Below are 15,724 nucleotides of genomic sequence, written 5' to 3'. Positions count from 1 at the left end.
TCAGTCTTTCATCATAGCACCTTGGGGGAAGCCCCCCCCCCCCCCCCCCGCCCCCTCCCCAGGGAGGACAAGGGGAGAATGTTGATGCAATCAACTCTGGAAGTGTCACATGTTTGCCGGAGAAATTACCCATAAATCCCTAAAACGCAAACATTTTCCAAGCTAAAGACATTGTCAGCTACCATAAATTTACCCTCTTTTCATCCTACCTGTTCTTTGCCCTCCACAGTAAACGCCGGTGTATAAAAGCTCAGGTGAAATGAAGCTTCGTTTCAGTAAAACAAACCCTGCTGTCTCTTCACCCTGCCGGGAGCCGGTCGGGGGAGGTCAAGGTCACATGGATTCGTGCTTGTCTTGGCGCCGTTGCATAGCGACAGCGGAGTTCCCTCATTAACGCAGTCAGGGTTAGCCATGCATTACCTCAGCGTGGCCAGATATGCGCCGCTGAGGATTATGGGTGTAATAACCCCGAAGGGGAAGAAAACCAGTCAAACCCTTCACCATGCAGCCAATCACATTCAGTATTATGAGTCGAAGAATTATAATTTTAATGCCAAAATCTAATTATGGCGTTCACCTGCAGGAAAGCTCCAGCTAATGACCAGAGTCCTGGGGCTCGTTTGGGAGGGGGGGGGGTGGCTCCCACGCAGCGCGCAAAGTGCTTTAAAGGAACAGAACACATTCGCGGGCTAAATGGCGACATGTTTCGTCCCATTAGCCAAAGATGAAAGCAATTTACTGCCACCGAGGAATAACAATGTGCGAACTCAGCCGTTTGCTGCTCACGCGAACCAAGGCCTGCTGTTGCTTTGCCAAAGGGACTCATCAGTGGCTTTTACTGTCAGAGACCTCAGACGTTAAGTTACGGAAGATCAGAGGATTTCCAGCCAACGGTGGGTGGGATGGTGGGGAGCTGTTGAACACTAGCCCGCCTCCCATTGCTTCTTATTGGGTAAAACTGGGCTGAACTATAATATGTAGTTTCAAAAGCATTCCTACATAATTCACAGATTCTCAATGGTAATCATATATAATACATGTTTTTAGCAGATGCCTTTATTGAAAGTAACGCACATTCGGGGATTATTTAAGGGCCTTTGCTCAAAGGATCAGCTGTCGATGATGGGCTTTGAACCGGTGACCCTCCGATCCTCCTCGCTGAGCCACACACCACCACCCCCCCCACTTTCAAACATTTGCTACTTCTGTTCCGTTTCTGCTCTGAAGCATCGGCAGAATACAAATCCCTTTCTGTTTTTATTCTGTCACGCTGTAAAACCGTGTCCTCGAACCCAAGCCATTGCCACCCCAGCAGAGAACCCTGCACCAGTCCTGCCCACACATCTCCCAGCTGGCTAATATTCACCAGACTCCTGCGCCTCCCGCCTCACTGCGTACCCCCCCACGCCCAACCCGGAGGACCATCGATTTTCGTCTGGGGGACGGATCTGCTGGAAAAAGCTTTTTAAAGCTCCGTCGATTGTCCCTGTTTTCCCAGAGGTTATTTCCAGCCTCTGACAAACAACCTGCACCCAGATCCAAAATAAGCAGGGGGTGTTACACAGCAAGAAGGGACGCCCAATAATATGGCTTAAAAATCAATTCAATAAAAAATCCATAAAATAAATACTGTATAGAGAAGCATCAATATTAAGTAATATTATACAGGACTGTGATATTCTTCATAATATGTTTACCATATCCTGTATAAATACCCTGATATCCTCACCCAAATTTACTGAAGAATTCATATACACCAACCAGATGATCCCCTTCACTCTTGATAAGCAGATATCGCAGGTCAGATTACCCAAAAAAACAGTCCTACAAGAGACTTTTGGTGTCGCACCTCATTAACATACCAGTCGATTCCTGTGTCAGGGGTCCCCTTCTACTTTATCCTGGCCACATGGTGTAACAAGCCCCCCAGAACCGAAATTCCCCCCTCGGGACTCTTGACCTGCATCCCACACGTGTCCAAGTCGGACTCCCCAGATCCACCACGGTGAGTATGGTGCACGATTGTGATTAGTTATATTGGCCATGGAACCTCTGCTCGATGTTTCTCGTATTACTCTGATAGTTTAGGTCAGGCCTATTTTCGAAACATGCCCGGGGGGAGGGATGGGGTAGATTCTGACCCCCAGTAAAACTCCCCAGGGGGATTCCCCTCGTGTTAGGAAGCTCAGGCTTCCTTCTGCGCCATTGTCCCCCCGAGTCGACCTTGTGCCGCTGTTTATTCTCGCATGACGGCTCTTCCTGGGGGTGCCCCCCCCATGCATCAGGTTGCTCTTCCTCTTCAGGACCACACCCAGAAGGCGGGGGTCCATGGCAGCCTGTGTTACCTTTCTGCTCGATCAACTCGGACCCCAGACTGCAGTGGCCTTTTAAAGGGCCCCACATTGTTGCCCAGTGAGCTCATTAGCAGCGTCCTCCAGGGGGCGAGTAGCACTGTTCAGCGAAGATTGTGCCACAACTAAAGGAACGTCTTACATGCGCTTTTTAACTTCAGAAATGCACTCTGATGTCATTTTTAGGCTATACTGATACAATTCCTTAAGAATTCATGGATATATTAAAGTTCAATTTAGGAGAAATACATTTTATTTCTATTCGTGAACATTTTTTGGTGATCAGATGCTGGAACCTTAAGATGGATGTTCGTGAGACCAAAAAAAAAAATGCTGCAAGATTCATGTTTCGATTCATGTGACAAAAAAGGAATCGAAAACCTGTTGGCCAGTGTAGTGACACAACTGCACACGTTAGATGCTCTCAGCCAGTTGTCTCTGACAGCCTCCTCATGCACATGCTCCACACACACCAGTCTCAGGCTGACCACCTTGTTTTCCTAGTGCAGGAGTAACTGGGAATTAATTTCAATTGTGCACATAACCCACAGCGCCCTATTTCTCCCAGGGGGTGGGGTGTAGGGGTCAAAGGTCACTCTACTGGCTCAGTGGGGAGCCTGAGATAACTGCAGAGGTGGCCGACCTGCCTGCAGCCCCCCCCCCCCCCCCAAAAAAAAAAACCCTCTTGCACTTCCACTTCTGCTCTGAAGGGGGTGCTCTATCTCCCCTTCCCCCTTTAACTTAACTTCAGTTAACTTCAGTTGGAGGTAGGCGGAAAATATTGGAAAATACGGGAACAGGTTAAGGAACGTCACAACCTCAGGATGTCTGGAATTGCTTCCACGCTCTTCTTTCCCCATGCTGATAAATCCTTAATGAGCATCTCCTGCTAGCAACATTTACACACACGCTCTGTCATGTTCTTATAAACACACACACACACACATGGCCATTAGTGTCTCATGCATTATTCACACGGGCTTGCAAATACGCCAAAGACTGCTGTCCTGTGACTCGCACCCGTGCTCACGCAGCTCTGGGTGAATTTCGTCTGCATCACATTTACATGCATATTCCTGCAAATGCAGAGTAACAAACACACTAGCAGCTGTAAACCTTTTTTGAACCAGTGCTAGGCTCACGTTGTACCCCAACCAAATGCAGTTGCTGTACCTCAAATATAATAAGAATTAAGCGATTATACAACATGTTTTAGCTGTTGCACACATTTTCTTTGGGCTGGCCTTATAAATATCTTATGTGACCTAACAGAGTTCGAAAAATTAATTCTTATTTAGCGATATTCAGAAGTGCATGAAAATTTTGCGTGAAGAGCACTGCTGATATCCATGTGCAGTATATATCTGGGCAAGTGTAGAAAATATGAGCTTTTTTGGCTTACTCACATCAAAAAGGGTAACTAAAATACCTGACTGGTCACGCCGAAATTGTCAAAGAATCACGGGGTCAGACAAGAAATCCCTGACCTATCAATCAGGGCCGTAAAGACATAACGTCTGGAGAGAGGATGAGTGTTCTCTGAAGCATTCCAGGATGTGACAAGAGAACAGCCAGTTACCAGAGCAGGCTGTTTGGGTGAAATATGCAAATGAGAGGAATCGAGAACCAATCGGTTTTCAGTTTAACATCTGATCAGCACCTGGGTTAAACTGCAGCACACACCTGTGTGGGCGGAGACTCAGTGTCCTTTCAACAGACAGGCAGCTGTGATTGGGTGACATTACATTAATGCACTTGCTCTAGCAACCACTGTCCTAATGTGGCACAAATGTCATACATCTTATGTAAATTTTAATCAAGCATCGAGAAGTCGCAGGATCGACACGGATCGAGGCGGGGGGGGGGGGGGGGGGGGGTAGGCGACACCAGGGTCTGACAGCTGCCAGTAGAGACACACAGCGGTACATTGACCAGGGATGTGCATGATTCATTTCACATTGAGAAGATTCCTGGCATTCCGGAATAATCATCCATCTTGAACAAAACAGCATTCCGGACTTCCTGGCCATCTCGCTGTCACCGGACTGGCAGGGAACACATGGGTTCGACTGAATAACTGAACATCTCATCGTGAGGCAGCTGAGGGGCAGAGAGGAGATGTTTCTGCCCCCAGACTCTAAATCAAGCCCATGTACCAGAACAGGCTGGTGGTACGATGGTCTGGCCTCCTCTGGGCAACCTGCCTGCACTCCCCCTCCACCACCCACCAACCAAAGATGTCCGGATTCTCGGCTGCTGGAGGGAAGCCGACCGTTTGGAGTCTGGGTGTAACCCGGCAACACACCAGCTACGGAAGCACCTAAGGAAGTCTGCTGTCGTTTCCAATGCCCTCTTCACAACAGCGGAGTTCAAATTAACCTTAAATAACTGTAGACCAAAACGACCGTCATCGTGACTGCGACATAGGTGTGGTCTACGAGCAAATCGACCCCACCCCCGGCTCCCCGGAGACCAGGAAAGGCAGGGGGTGGCTCAGGTGATGGCCGCACTCATTCGCGCCTGGGAGAACAACATGTCACCATCCCTGGTGCCATGACAACAACAACAACAACACGCTTAACAACCTTGCATTCGTAACCCTGTGGTATTTTCCAGGAGTCTCTTAAAACAGAGTCTGCGTGTTAAATTATCAAGTACTTTGCTCACCATAATACTCAGATAAAAAGGAGCCCAGAGAGGTAAAGTTAATACTGATTATCTCTTCATTTCTAAATACCTTATCATTGTGTTCACTGAGGTGGTGAGTGGCTATACAGGTGAAAAATCTGTAATTGTGTCTGGAAGGTCATTAGTTTGAATCCCATGGCTAGCAGAGTGATCACATCACACTTGGGCCCTTGAGCAAAGCCCTTAACTCCAAAAAAGTACCCCAGGAATGCCAGAAAAAATGGCTGACACTGTGCTGAAATGACCAACCCCAAACTCATAGGAGTTGCGAGTCAGGATATGCAGAAACACTTCATCTCAAGGCTCACACACTGTGAGCAATTTAGAGACACCAATTCGCCGCATCACACATTTTTGGACTGCTGGAGGAAACCCACGCAAATATGGGGAGAAGTGGAACACTGAGCCACTGCACATACCCATATTCACTCTCTATTATCACAAATGTAATTATATACTGCGTGAAGACAAACACATGGACTGTGAGATTATACAAGTATCATCTGAGTATTCCGCCTGGTAGCTTTACGATTAACAAAAAAACACAAATTTGCTTATACTAAACAGAAAACTGTTCAGGAGGACAACCAGTAGAACCAATAATGACTGAAATTAAACATTATTCTGCTCCTTATTAAAAAAAAATAGAACAAATGCACTCCAATTAAATTTATAAAGCAGATTAAAGATCAGAGTAATCCGAAGACAATTAACCGTTTAATTAGTCAACACACCCGAGGTGTTTATGTATGCTATGAGACAGTGTTGCATCATCGCATGCAACGCTGCCAGACAGCGTGAGGTTTGTGGCACTTCCTCCAGGGACAACTTGCCCGGGTCTCTGAAGCACCTTGTGACAGCAGATAGAATCATATTTACCATCAGAGTAAAGCCTTCCTCAAAGACCAGATAAGATAGATGGTGGGTGGCTTGTGATCGGAAGGTTGCTGGTTTGAATCCCATTGCTGGCAGAGTGACGTCACAGTGGGGTCCTTGAGCACGGCCATTACGCCCGACGACTCCAGGGACTGGATGACCCTGCTTTGATCCTCACTTGTATGTTGCTTTGGACAAGCATTTGCATTATATATGTAAGAAGTTGCCGTTTGGGTCCCAACCAAAAGGGGGAGTGGAACAAATCTGATTAAGGTTGTACTCAAACCAAATGATCCATACTGTGCTCGAGCACATTTGATGGCCAAAGATTGTTTAATTACTGTGATTGCTCCGTGCCATACGACCTCTTCAAGTGGACCTGGGCACAGTACACATCTAATGCGATCACTAACCATGCCCAGGTACGGAACCCAGACACGACATCAATGACACAGGCAGAAGGAACAAATTAGGTAGACTGTGCAGATTGTATCATTTTCTTCCACAAAATGCGTTCCGACGCAACAAGTATAGCTGCGGTGGAAGTGCAGCGTTTGCTGAAAATTTGGACTGATGACAGTAAGCAGGATCAACTGGATGCAACACAGAAAAACTCTGAGGTATTTGGTAAAATGTGGGTCTACCTTCTTATACGTGAAGAGAAATGAAGAGAAACTGCTGCCTTGCATGTTGGGTAAATCTATGTGTGTCATCACCCCCAGAATGACCCCAAATAAGCCACAAAATAAGGACATTCATCATAAAGTCCATTGTGCCGTGCGACAGCACTTTCCTTCCTATGTTTTCTCCCGCACAAAAAAGTCGCACAGTGATGACATAAGCTTCCTGGGGTCCTGATCGTTAAGCGCAATGTGGCCACAGACCAGTAGGGAGGGGGGGGACCATCGTGCGCGGAACAAGGCAACCAGGCCAAGTGTAAGTAAGACCTACAATGGATGAAGCCACCCTGAATAAAGCTCAATATGTGGACTTCACCACCGTACTTGTGTTCTCGTGTATCTTCCATTGCTGGAGACCAGTTCCAACACTCAAGAGCAGAAGATCCCCTGTTCTTCTCATGTCAGTGGAAATCGTTCTCGTCCCACCCCAACTTATCTAGGATACATTGGTTGCATGCGTGCCGAATGCAACCAATCCCATGATTCATTGCACCCCAAGATTGTTCTTGGAAGGCAAGTTAGCAAGACCGGTCTTGCGAAGACCACAATTACGGTCTCTGCGTTCTTGATATTGAGATTCGGCCTATGTCTCCCTGCTAGCTAATTAGGGTTAGGGGTCACATGCTGAGGTTGACGTTTCCAGCTCATGTGAACACACTGAACAACTGAAGATCTCATACAAGCAGCAGAGGCAGCATGTAGGAAAATACCTCATTTTACAAACCCACAGCTATTCTAAAAATTCCCCCTCTCTGTTTTCTTGAGGGTGATGAAACTAAACTGTGCCTGGGAATGACAGATGACGAAGATGCGAATTGAAGACTTTAAAAAAAACGGAGGTTCCCCCTTTCTAAAAAAAATGGCCCGACCACTGAGAAGAAAGCGAAACGCAGAAGCGGCTGATGCCGGGAACACAAACAGAGCCCACATTTACGCCATAAAACACCTGTGCATCTTCGTGCAAAAAGTGCCAAACCGTCGACAGAAAAGATCGCCCGTTTCATATTCGTACCTATAAAGCGGTAGATTTTGTAACGCCTGTTTATCATTCGGCTGTCAAACAACTCCCTCTGGGACCGGGGGCGGGGGGTCCCCAGCTCAGCATGAGCAACAGGAGAGCAGAGAGGGAGCCGCGGCGTAACCCCAGCACATCTACAGCCTCCAAAAGATGGATATGGAAGATAATCTTCCTCTCTGCCTCCTGGGGACACCCCCGCGCTGGAAGCCCGTCAAGAGGCTCCCCTGACGCTTAGCCGACGGTTCGTGTCGATGGAAACCGCAAGGCGATTTTCCCTAAAGGCTCTGATTCCGAATCTACCTATAAAACTTTCGGAATGATTTTGTTCCGCGAACCAGCAAAAGGTTATATAAACCCTTTACTGTGAAGACATGCAACATTTAAAAATTCATTGAATCTACGTGCCTTCAAACATCAGTACATTTATCTTCAGATCAGTTCATCGCACGTCCGGTTTTCCAGGGATCCGGAGCGTTTCCCCGGAGGCCGAGGGTCTGCGGAAAGGCAGACCGCAGACAATCGGGGAGAGACGCAGAAGCCGAGGGCAGTCAGCGATTCAGGGCGTCTTCGGAATGTGGGAGGAAGGAAGAAACCCACAAAAAAACAGCGCGCGCGCGCACACACACACACACACACACACACACACACACACACACAGCCACTTTTGAAGCTGCACCACTGGAATACTGAATAAACGTAATGTATTGGGGTTAGTTTAGTTCAATTTAAAAAAATCATGTCTTCAAATAAATTATTAATACTAAACAACTAGATCTGAATTTCCATAAAGCACTATTTTTAACAAGGACAAGAAAAAACTTATATAAAATATAAAATAAAAATGAATGATAAACATTTTATTATTTTATTAAGCGGGGGTACTTTTAGGATTTGATTTTTAGGGGGTCAGCCCCTATGAAATATAGGACAAATCGCTAAAAGGACACAAAATAGAGCGACTGAGGCCTCCCTATTAGGGTCTAGAATTGCCTGTGGTATTAAATATGTAACAGATGCAGCTAAAAGCACAACTCAAATAGTTGTTTTTAAAAGCCAAATTCCGAACTGAATGTGCCTCACCTTATTAGACCAAATAATACTGTCACAACTTCTTACATAATTAGGAACAATAAAAAACGGAACAGTTAAAGAGATGAGGACCCAGGTTCCCAACTCGGAAGAAATACAGGGGACAGCGTCACACGGCAGGTGACGCACAGGAGCCGGCTTGGCGCTGGCGTTTCATCATGCGCTCCCCTGCTGATCTCCGGCAGCCTCGCTAACCCGTCCGCGCAGCATCTGCCTCTGTGCCTGAATACAGGCGCCCGAATTGGCATGCAGTCGGAAAAAAGCCCGGGACACAGGGAGCACCACAGAAGAATGTATTTTACAACGAAAGGGTTCGTCATACAACGTCAAGACCCACCGTACGAGCGCGGCCACCACACATGCACCTTTTATCATTGCCCGGAGATGTTACACAATATTACTGCGTATATAATCGTATATGCTCTGGCCTAACAATAGATGAAATAATATCAGATAGTAGAATGCAGGCCTACGTTATTGTTTTACTTGTATTCGTTTATTTAGCATGTTTTTGATTAGATTTTATATTTTAAAAGTGGCATAAAACAAGAAATTAACAGTAGCTTAAGAACTGCATTATAAAGCCCCACTCATCTAGTCCTAAATTCATATTCTGTGCTGAAACTACTCACCCCCCAAGGGAAAATGGACTCCAAACATTGTTTCCCCCATAAGAAAATCTCTGTCTATCTAACATTGTGTGTGTGTGTGTGTGTGTATGTGGGTGTGTGTGTGTTTCACACAGGATTGATCGATCTATGAGATCAGCTTCCACATGATAAACGCCCTTGTGTAGCCTAACATTACTATTCAAAGAAGCACTAATGATTGTTCGATTTGAAACAGCTGTTTCACATATCTCTTTAATTAAACTTAGCATATAAATGTATTTTTCACTGTCTGCCTCCATAGATAGGCCGACCTATTTCTCATAAATTCCTACATGTCATACAAGGGGCAGTACCACCATCAATCCATCCATTCATTTTCTATACCCACTTGCAGAGTTGGAAAGTTCAGGCCCAGAAAGTAAAATGCAGACCAGGATTTTGTTTCAACCAACCAGCTGAGTAACCTGTGACTGTGAATCTATCCCCATCTGGTTGGCTGGAGCAAAACCTTGGTCAGGATTTTTACTTTCTGGACCTGCACTATCCACCTCTGCCTGCTTGTCCTAACTTTATATATCATAAATCCTTTCTGTTTCAGCATGGGCTGGATTTGTTGTCATCAGATAAAAACTTAAGGATGGATGGCTAGCCTTCCTCCCCCATTTATCCAGCCTACATGGCACCCCCCCCCCCCCAGCACACATCAGCACATCAGACAGGAGATAGATAACAGCGTCACTGAGCAGGCCTCTCCTTACCCATCTGTCCACACACTTCACATGTCAGACTCCCGCCCCCACTCCGGCAACCCACCCACCCCGCACCTGACATGGGAAGCCCATCTGTTAGCCACGCTCGGCCAAGAACGCGTCTTAGTTATGAAATTATCGCTAAAGTAGATCACAGGAGGTCTAAAAATAAACTCGCGACATAATGCTGTCAAGTATAAATGTCAGACGAGCGAGGGACTGATCGAATGATGAAATGTCACCCAGGAATTACCCAGAGGAGTGTGTCCATGGCGATACGAAACTCTGAGGTAGGGAAGCTTCTTTTTTTTCTTACAGAATAGTCAGAGTGTGAAATAAGAGCATCCACAGTGTCCGACAAAGAAGCTCCGCGTGGGAATCAAAAAGAATACAGCAAAGAAAAAACAGACTGAAATGTCTGACTCAGTTCACAGAAGAATCCTGATCCCCAGCTATAAAGAAAATGGGATTCCTAAAACTTTTTTGCAGCTTTGGGGGCGGGGGTGGGGGCTATGGGAACACCATTTACCAGGAATTAGGGATGTTTTCGACTGCTATTCGAATTCCAGCCCTATTGTCCAAACAAGGGGAAGAGGGAGACGAATCTGAACACGTCATGCTGGAATGTGTAGCTCACACTGACAAAAAAGCCACGTCAATGTATGTGCCACGCAGCGGCAGCTTGCTCTTAGGTCACCTCGACCTCTCACGTCCCACTAAACTTCCCAGCTCCGCATAAGACAAAAAGGACGGTTACACACACACACAACATCTGTCCAACTCAAACCAAATCTACACGCTGTCATTTGTGCTCTGTTTTTTTTTTATCTCGGAGACCCTGAGTATTTCAAAGTCAGTGGTAAAAAGAAAAAAATTTCAGGATGAAAAATAAATCATGGAAATGGAGCCACAAAGGTTATCAAAGAGCTCTGAGACTGCAAGACCTTGTACGTTTATAAGCTATATAAACTCAAGATATTAATAGGATATGAATGTAGATCACACATTCTGCAGAAGCTTAAATTTGTCACCATGTCAGTTAAGAGGCATTAGAAAATTCAAAGCTAAAGATGCCAGTGTTCAAGATGAAAAGCCCTGGAACGACACGTACCTGAATATTCAGGAGAGTTCATATTAGCAGAGGCAGGAGAGCTCCTGTAGGGAGATACAGCCACCTGTTAGTTGTGAAGCACCGGCAGCTCACGCCGCTGAGCAGCAAGCAGGTAGAGTCACACCCACGTGGATATTACACCTGAAATGATGCACCTGCGCACCGAAGCGTCCGCCATCAAAAGGGGTGGGGTGACACGCACTTGCGCACTGTAACCAGCAGAGGGCAAAACACACACAGACACCTGATCTCGTGCTCAGGGCTGAATACGCAGACCCTATCAGATCACTCTGCTGCAAGCTCCGGGGACACACCACGCCACTCTAGAGCAACAGATACCATCTTATATTATTTCCTAAAGCACTAAGTGACGCTATGTGTACAAACATTGGCAGAGGGTACACCACCAGGTGTCCGTTTCTGGTCTGGGTCTGATGCATAAAGATTCCACGACCGTACGTGCAAAAACACACACAAGTCTAATTTACCATTAATGTATTACGTGAGCCTGTGATATTCTAAAGAAACAGAAACATAAGCGCGTGAATTTTATCCACACTTTTTGTGTGATTTTAAATTGTTACTCCTTAACTATTTACAGGAGAAGCACCCGCAGAGGCAAAGTTAAGATTACATTTCAACACTGTCGAACCAAAGCCTCGCGGGACGTTTTACCGCAAATCCCACTGCTGACAAGCTATAACTTCGTCAGTACAAACTAACCATTAAGGAAAACCTATCTACTCATCTGTCATTAATTTATCTCGCATGCGACCCTCGTTATGGTCCTCGTGAAAATTACAATGTAAGACCACATGCCTGCGTCCATCTACCATACGTTGCCTGTGAACCACATCACGACGGAACCCCAAGGGTTTAATCCGGAATTTCCAGGATCAAATTGGGAAACCCTCTGGATCACAAATAATCCGGCTCTGCTAGACGGCCCATATCTGGTGACACACATTCGACCCGACTTCTATCAGAAACAGCTGGTAAATTATACAGCTGCAAATTACCGTTAGAGCATCACCCCGCTATAAGGCAACCATCATTAACTCTTCCAGATGGCTTGTGATTCTACTGCCCCCATTTGACGAACAACCTTTCCTGCAATAATAATAATAATAATAATAATAATAATAATAATAATGCAGACAGAACACATGCACTAAGCGCGGGCCCATAATTTTAATCTTCTCTCTAAACTAATTTCTTTCTTTCAAAACACAACTCCAAAACGAGTTAACTCACTTTTATAAAGGAGTTAACTGAAACAGTTGTTATGCACGATTAAACAAGCAGCTGTTCCTTCGTATACTGCATTTTACCCCAATTCAATTGATACAACGCGCACGTCTACCAAGGTCCCATTTGCTGGATGCTAATCGGTCTATTTTTAGTCCAGACGTTGCATCGTTCTCGCGGCGCAGTGTGCCCAGAATATTTCAAAACATATAATTATACAACATTTATTCAGATGAAATAGTGATCTCCCGTACAATAATGCTTAGTGTTTGGATTGACCATTATTAATTTGTTTTTTTTCCCCGTTGGAAAGCAGCAACAACGACATCTGACCGCCAAAGTGTTTTACATAGTATTACATAGTAAAGGCTAAAATGTACTGATGGATTGAATAAATATTCATTATATGCGGCTAAAAATAAAAAGTTTTTTGCTTCACGTATCAGATTTGTCACGGAAACCGTACACGTTTAACGATTACTGTCTACTCTTGTTGTACATAAATATGTATGTCGATATTTATTTCATTAATTGTGATTACATGCATGTTATAAATCATGTTTACCTCTACAGCAACCATAGGCACATATATTTCACGATGACTGTAAATTACTAAAGGTATTTTTAAATAAAACATTAAGATATTTGCATTATCACTGTTCTCTCGTTTAATTCAAAGTTGGGTAATTTGACCAGTTCGCAAGGCATAAATCCGCAGAGAGAAAAACGCGCATCGCTGCCTTACCTTTAGCTCTGCTGCAGTTTGAGTTCACAGGGAGGATATACGGCTCTCCAAAAGACGAGCAGGACGGCTATTCCCGTTGTGTGACAATGTGCATCTCCGCGCCGCAATCACAACGCAGCGTACGAAGAAAAGCGACTGGGGAAGATGGTTTTCAAACCGCAGCGCCTGCTATAGATGCGATCGCTGCCTGTGGCGGCATGAGTACAGCGGGCTAAAAATAGCATCAAAGTAGACAGCAGGGCCAGTAATATCGTTTACACAATGGAGGGAAGCGAAGTTGCCTGCCTCTTCACGTAAACGCGCATGTACTCCTAAATAAAACCTGTAACACTGCCCACAGCTGGAAATACAGCCGAATATACACGTCAAGAGTGATTCCACATATTCCTTGTAACATCTTATCTTTTAAAAAATGTTAATCATATGATGGACAAAGGCTTTGATTTACAGTATTCAACAAATGGTTCCTTTAGTGTAAGTTCGTGATTTACAGAATGATCGATTATGCTCGGAAAGAAACGTACAGGAAACGCCAGTCATGTAATCATAAATCTTAATTGGACCAGTCGATTAGTCCATGTTTACCCTTTTGTCTTAAGGGAACGGTTGTCTTTATATTCTGCAAAAAAACCACCTTTGATACTATTCAAATGGCGTGTTCTCATGGTAGATACATGCATTTTATAAAACCACTTAAAACGCTGACACATCTGCTCTTTAATGACTGCAAAGCATACTATTTCTATAGGAATAAGGTACGGAGTCTCTTCATCCAAGGCCCCATCTATGTGAACGATCATGTGGCCACTCGTTCACAAGCAGTACCTTGTGCTCTCTCAGCGACATCTAAATACAGATTGTATCTAGTAATTCCAAAACTTAAGCGTTTCTCTGGTTTAGGATGGTTTGTCTGGAGCGAAATAAAATATCTGCTCCGGTATCAGGGCATTCGATGCGCCTACTACTGGTTAAAGATAAATACTACCACTAACGTAGGATAATCCGATTATTTATGTGGATTATAGTGGCACATTTCAATTCAGTAACTGATTAATATCATTTAATTGCGATCCTTCGATTGAACATGATACAACATAACATACAACGTAAACAAACTGAACATTTCAAGTGTGAGTGTTTTATAAATTTAATGGCATAAAATACTATATTTCGGAAGCACATAGCAGTAAAAAATATAGATATTTGGCTATTTTAAATACTGTGCTCCCATACGCGTGTGCGTCTTATTGACAATCGTTTAGACAAGTTGAAGAAACGTCAAATGCTGTTGAAGGTAAGAAAGAATTTTAAAAGATACAGGAAAAGTTAATTTCTGAAGTGAATGAATGATCTGTGACGTTTCAATGAACAAATATGCAAACAGTCTAAATCATAAAGCTAGCAAATGAGCAATTAGCCCTCTTTGCAACAGATACTTGTAAGGAAGCGCAACCTGGAAAAAAACTGGTATCTATTACGGAGTGTAGGCTGTTAGCCATTAAAGAAACATGCCAAAGCCTTCCACTCCTTCCAGTACACTTATCAGATCGACTTCTTGAAATGAAACATGTAGGAGAAGTGGGTTAAGTGTCTTTTGAAAGAAGAAGCAGTGTTTTAAGACGATGGGGAGCCTCGTGACTGTAAACCACAAAGAAGCGAACAGAGCCTTGGACTATATTTACCTGCAAAACTCTTTGCTTTGGGATACTAGTGGAGCGCTTTATTGCTGGAAGCAGGTAGACGTTCTGCTAACATTTACCGTAACAGCAACGTTGTGACAACAAGCTCACCTAGCATATTAATAACTTGTGCTGCTTGTAATCATTGCACGAATCATTTTCAAAGAAAATCAAGGGCTTTATTGTGAAACACGTACGTTTTTTTTAGAAAAGGAAATGCAACTGAGCAGCACAATGTGGTCAAATGACTGATCACATGTTACGCGATAGGGTTTGTCAGGCATTTAAATGCTTCACTAGTGGGAAGGCCTGTTAAGGACAAATAGAGGCAGGAACGTATGAGGAATTATCAAAATTATTAAACTGTCACATTTTACCCGCCGAGTTTAAAATAAAATAATACTGTACTGGAGCATCTTTACACTACTGTAACAGGTATTAACGGTTTGAATCAGTGGTAACGTCTTTGTTGTAAATGCCACCCAGAATTGCAAATTTCTAAGGGTGAAGTCTTTTAGAATTTGAAACGTCTCTGCTGAAAGACCGAAGCAACAAAGAAACATAATTTTATATGAAGTGGAAAGGCCTAATGCACATTTTTCAGGAAAAATGAACAGTTTCGGGTATAATTAAATAAAAATGTAACATTTATAGCCTCAATGAAGCACTCTGCAAGGATTGGGGATACATTAGAAATGAAAGCACTGAAAGTACTTAGTAGGTATTATGAAAAAAGAGGTCGTCAGTGTGGCTTTGACAAGTCGCCTCCCAAAATAATCCACTGCTTTTGGATCTAAACGCTCTTGCTTTAAGACGCCTGCTGGTATGTATCGACTGGCAGGGGGGCGTCGATGTTTTTAATCAGCAGAGAACGGACGC

The 15,724-nt window shown here is 44.4% G+C and overlaps 1 protein-coding gene across 3 annotated transcripts in view; it reads right to left on the bottom strand.

Moving 5' to 3' along the window:
• Positions 1-13,380, bottom strand: part of LOC125719501 (histone deacetylase 9-B) — a 41,400-nt gene extending 28,020 nt beyond the window's left edge. Inside the window, exons 1-2 of one of the 3 annotated variants that reach the window (XM_048994346.1) lie at positions 13,167-13,380; positions 11,174-11,217 (exon numbers count right to left, since the gene is read on the bottom strand). In XM_048994346.1, coding sequence (XP_048850303.1) covers positions 11,174-11,195 — 22 coding nt within the window. In that variant the 5' untranslated portion in view covers positions 11,196-11,217; positions 13,167-13,380. Of the gene's footprint in view, positions 1-1,849; positions 2,024-11,173; positions 11,218-13,166 lie in introns of those variants that run through there. The other 2 variants (XM_048994350.1, XM_048994348.1) reach the window with 2 other exon arrangements.
• Between the last annotated feature and the right edge of the window lie 2,344 nt (positions 13,381-15,724).

This window comes from Brienomyrus brachyistius, chromosome 23 (assembly GCF_023856365.1).
Source record: "Brienomyrus brachyistius isolate T26 chromosome 23, BBRACH_0.4, whole genome shotgun sequence".
NCBI lineage: Eukaryota > Metazoa > Chordata > Actinopteri > Osteoglossiformes > Mormyridae > Brienomyrus > Brienomyrus brachyistius.
Note: the sequence above shows the minus strand (reverse complement) of the source record. Positions and strands in the feature narration are given on the sequence as shown.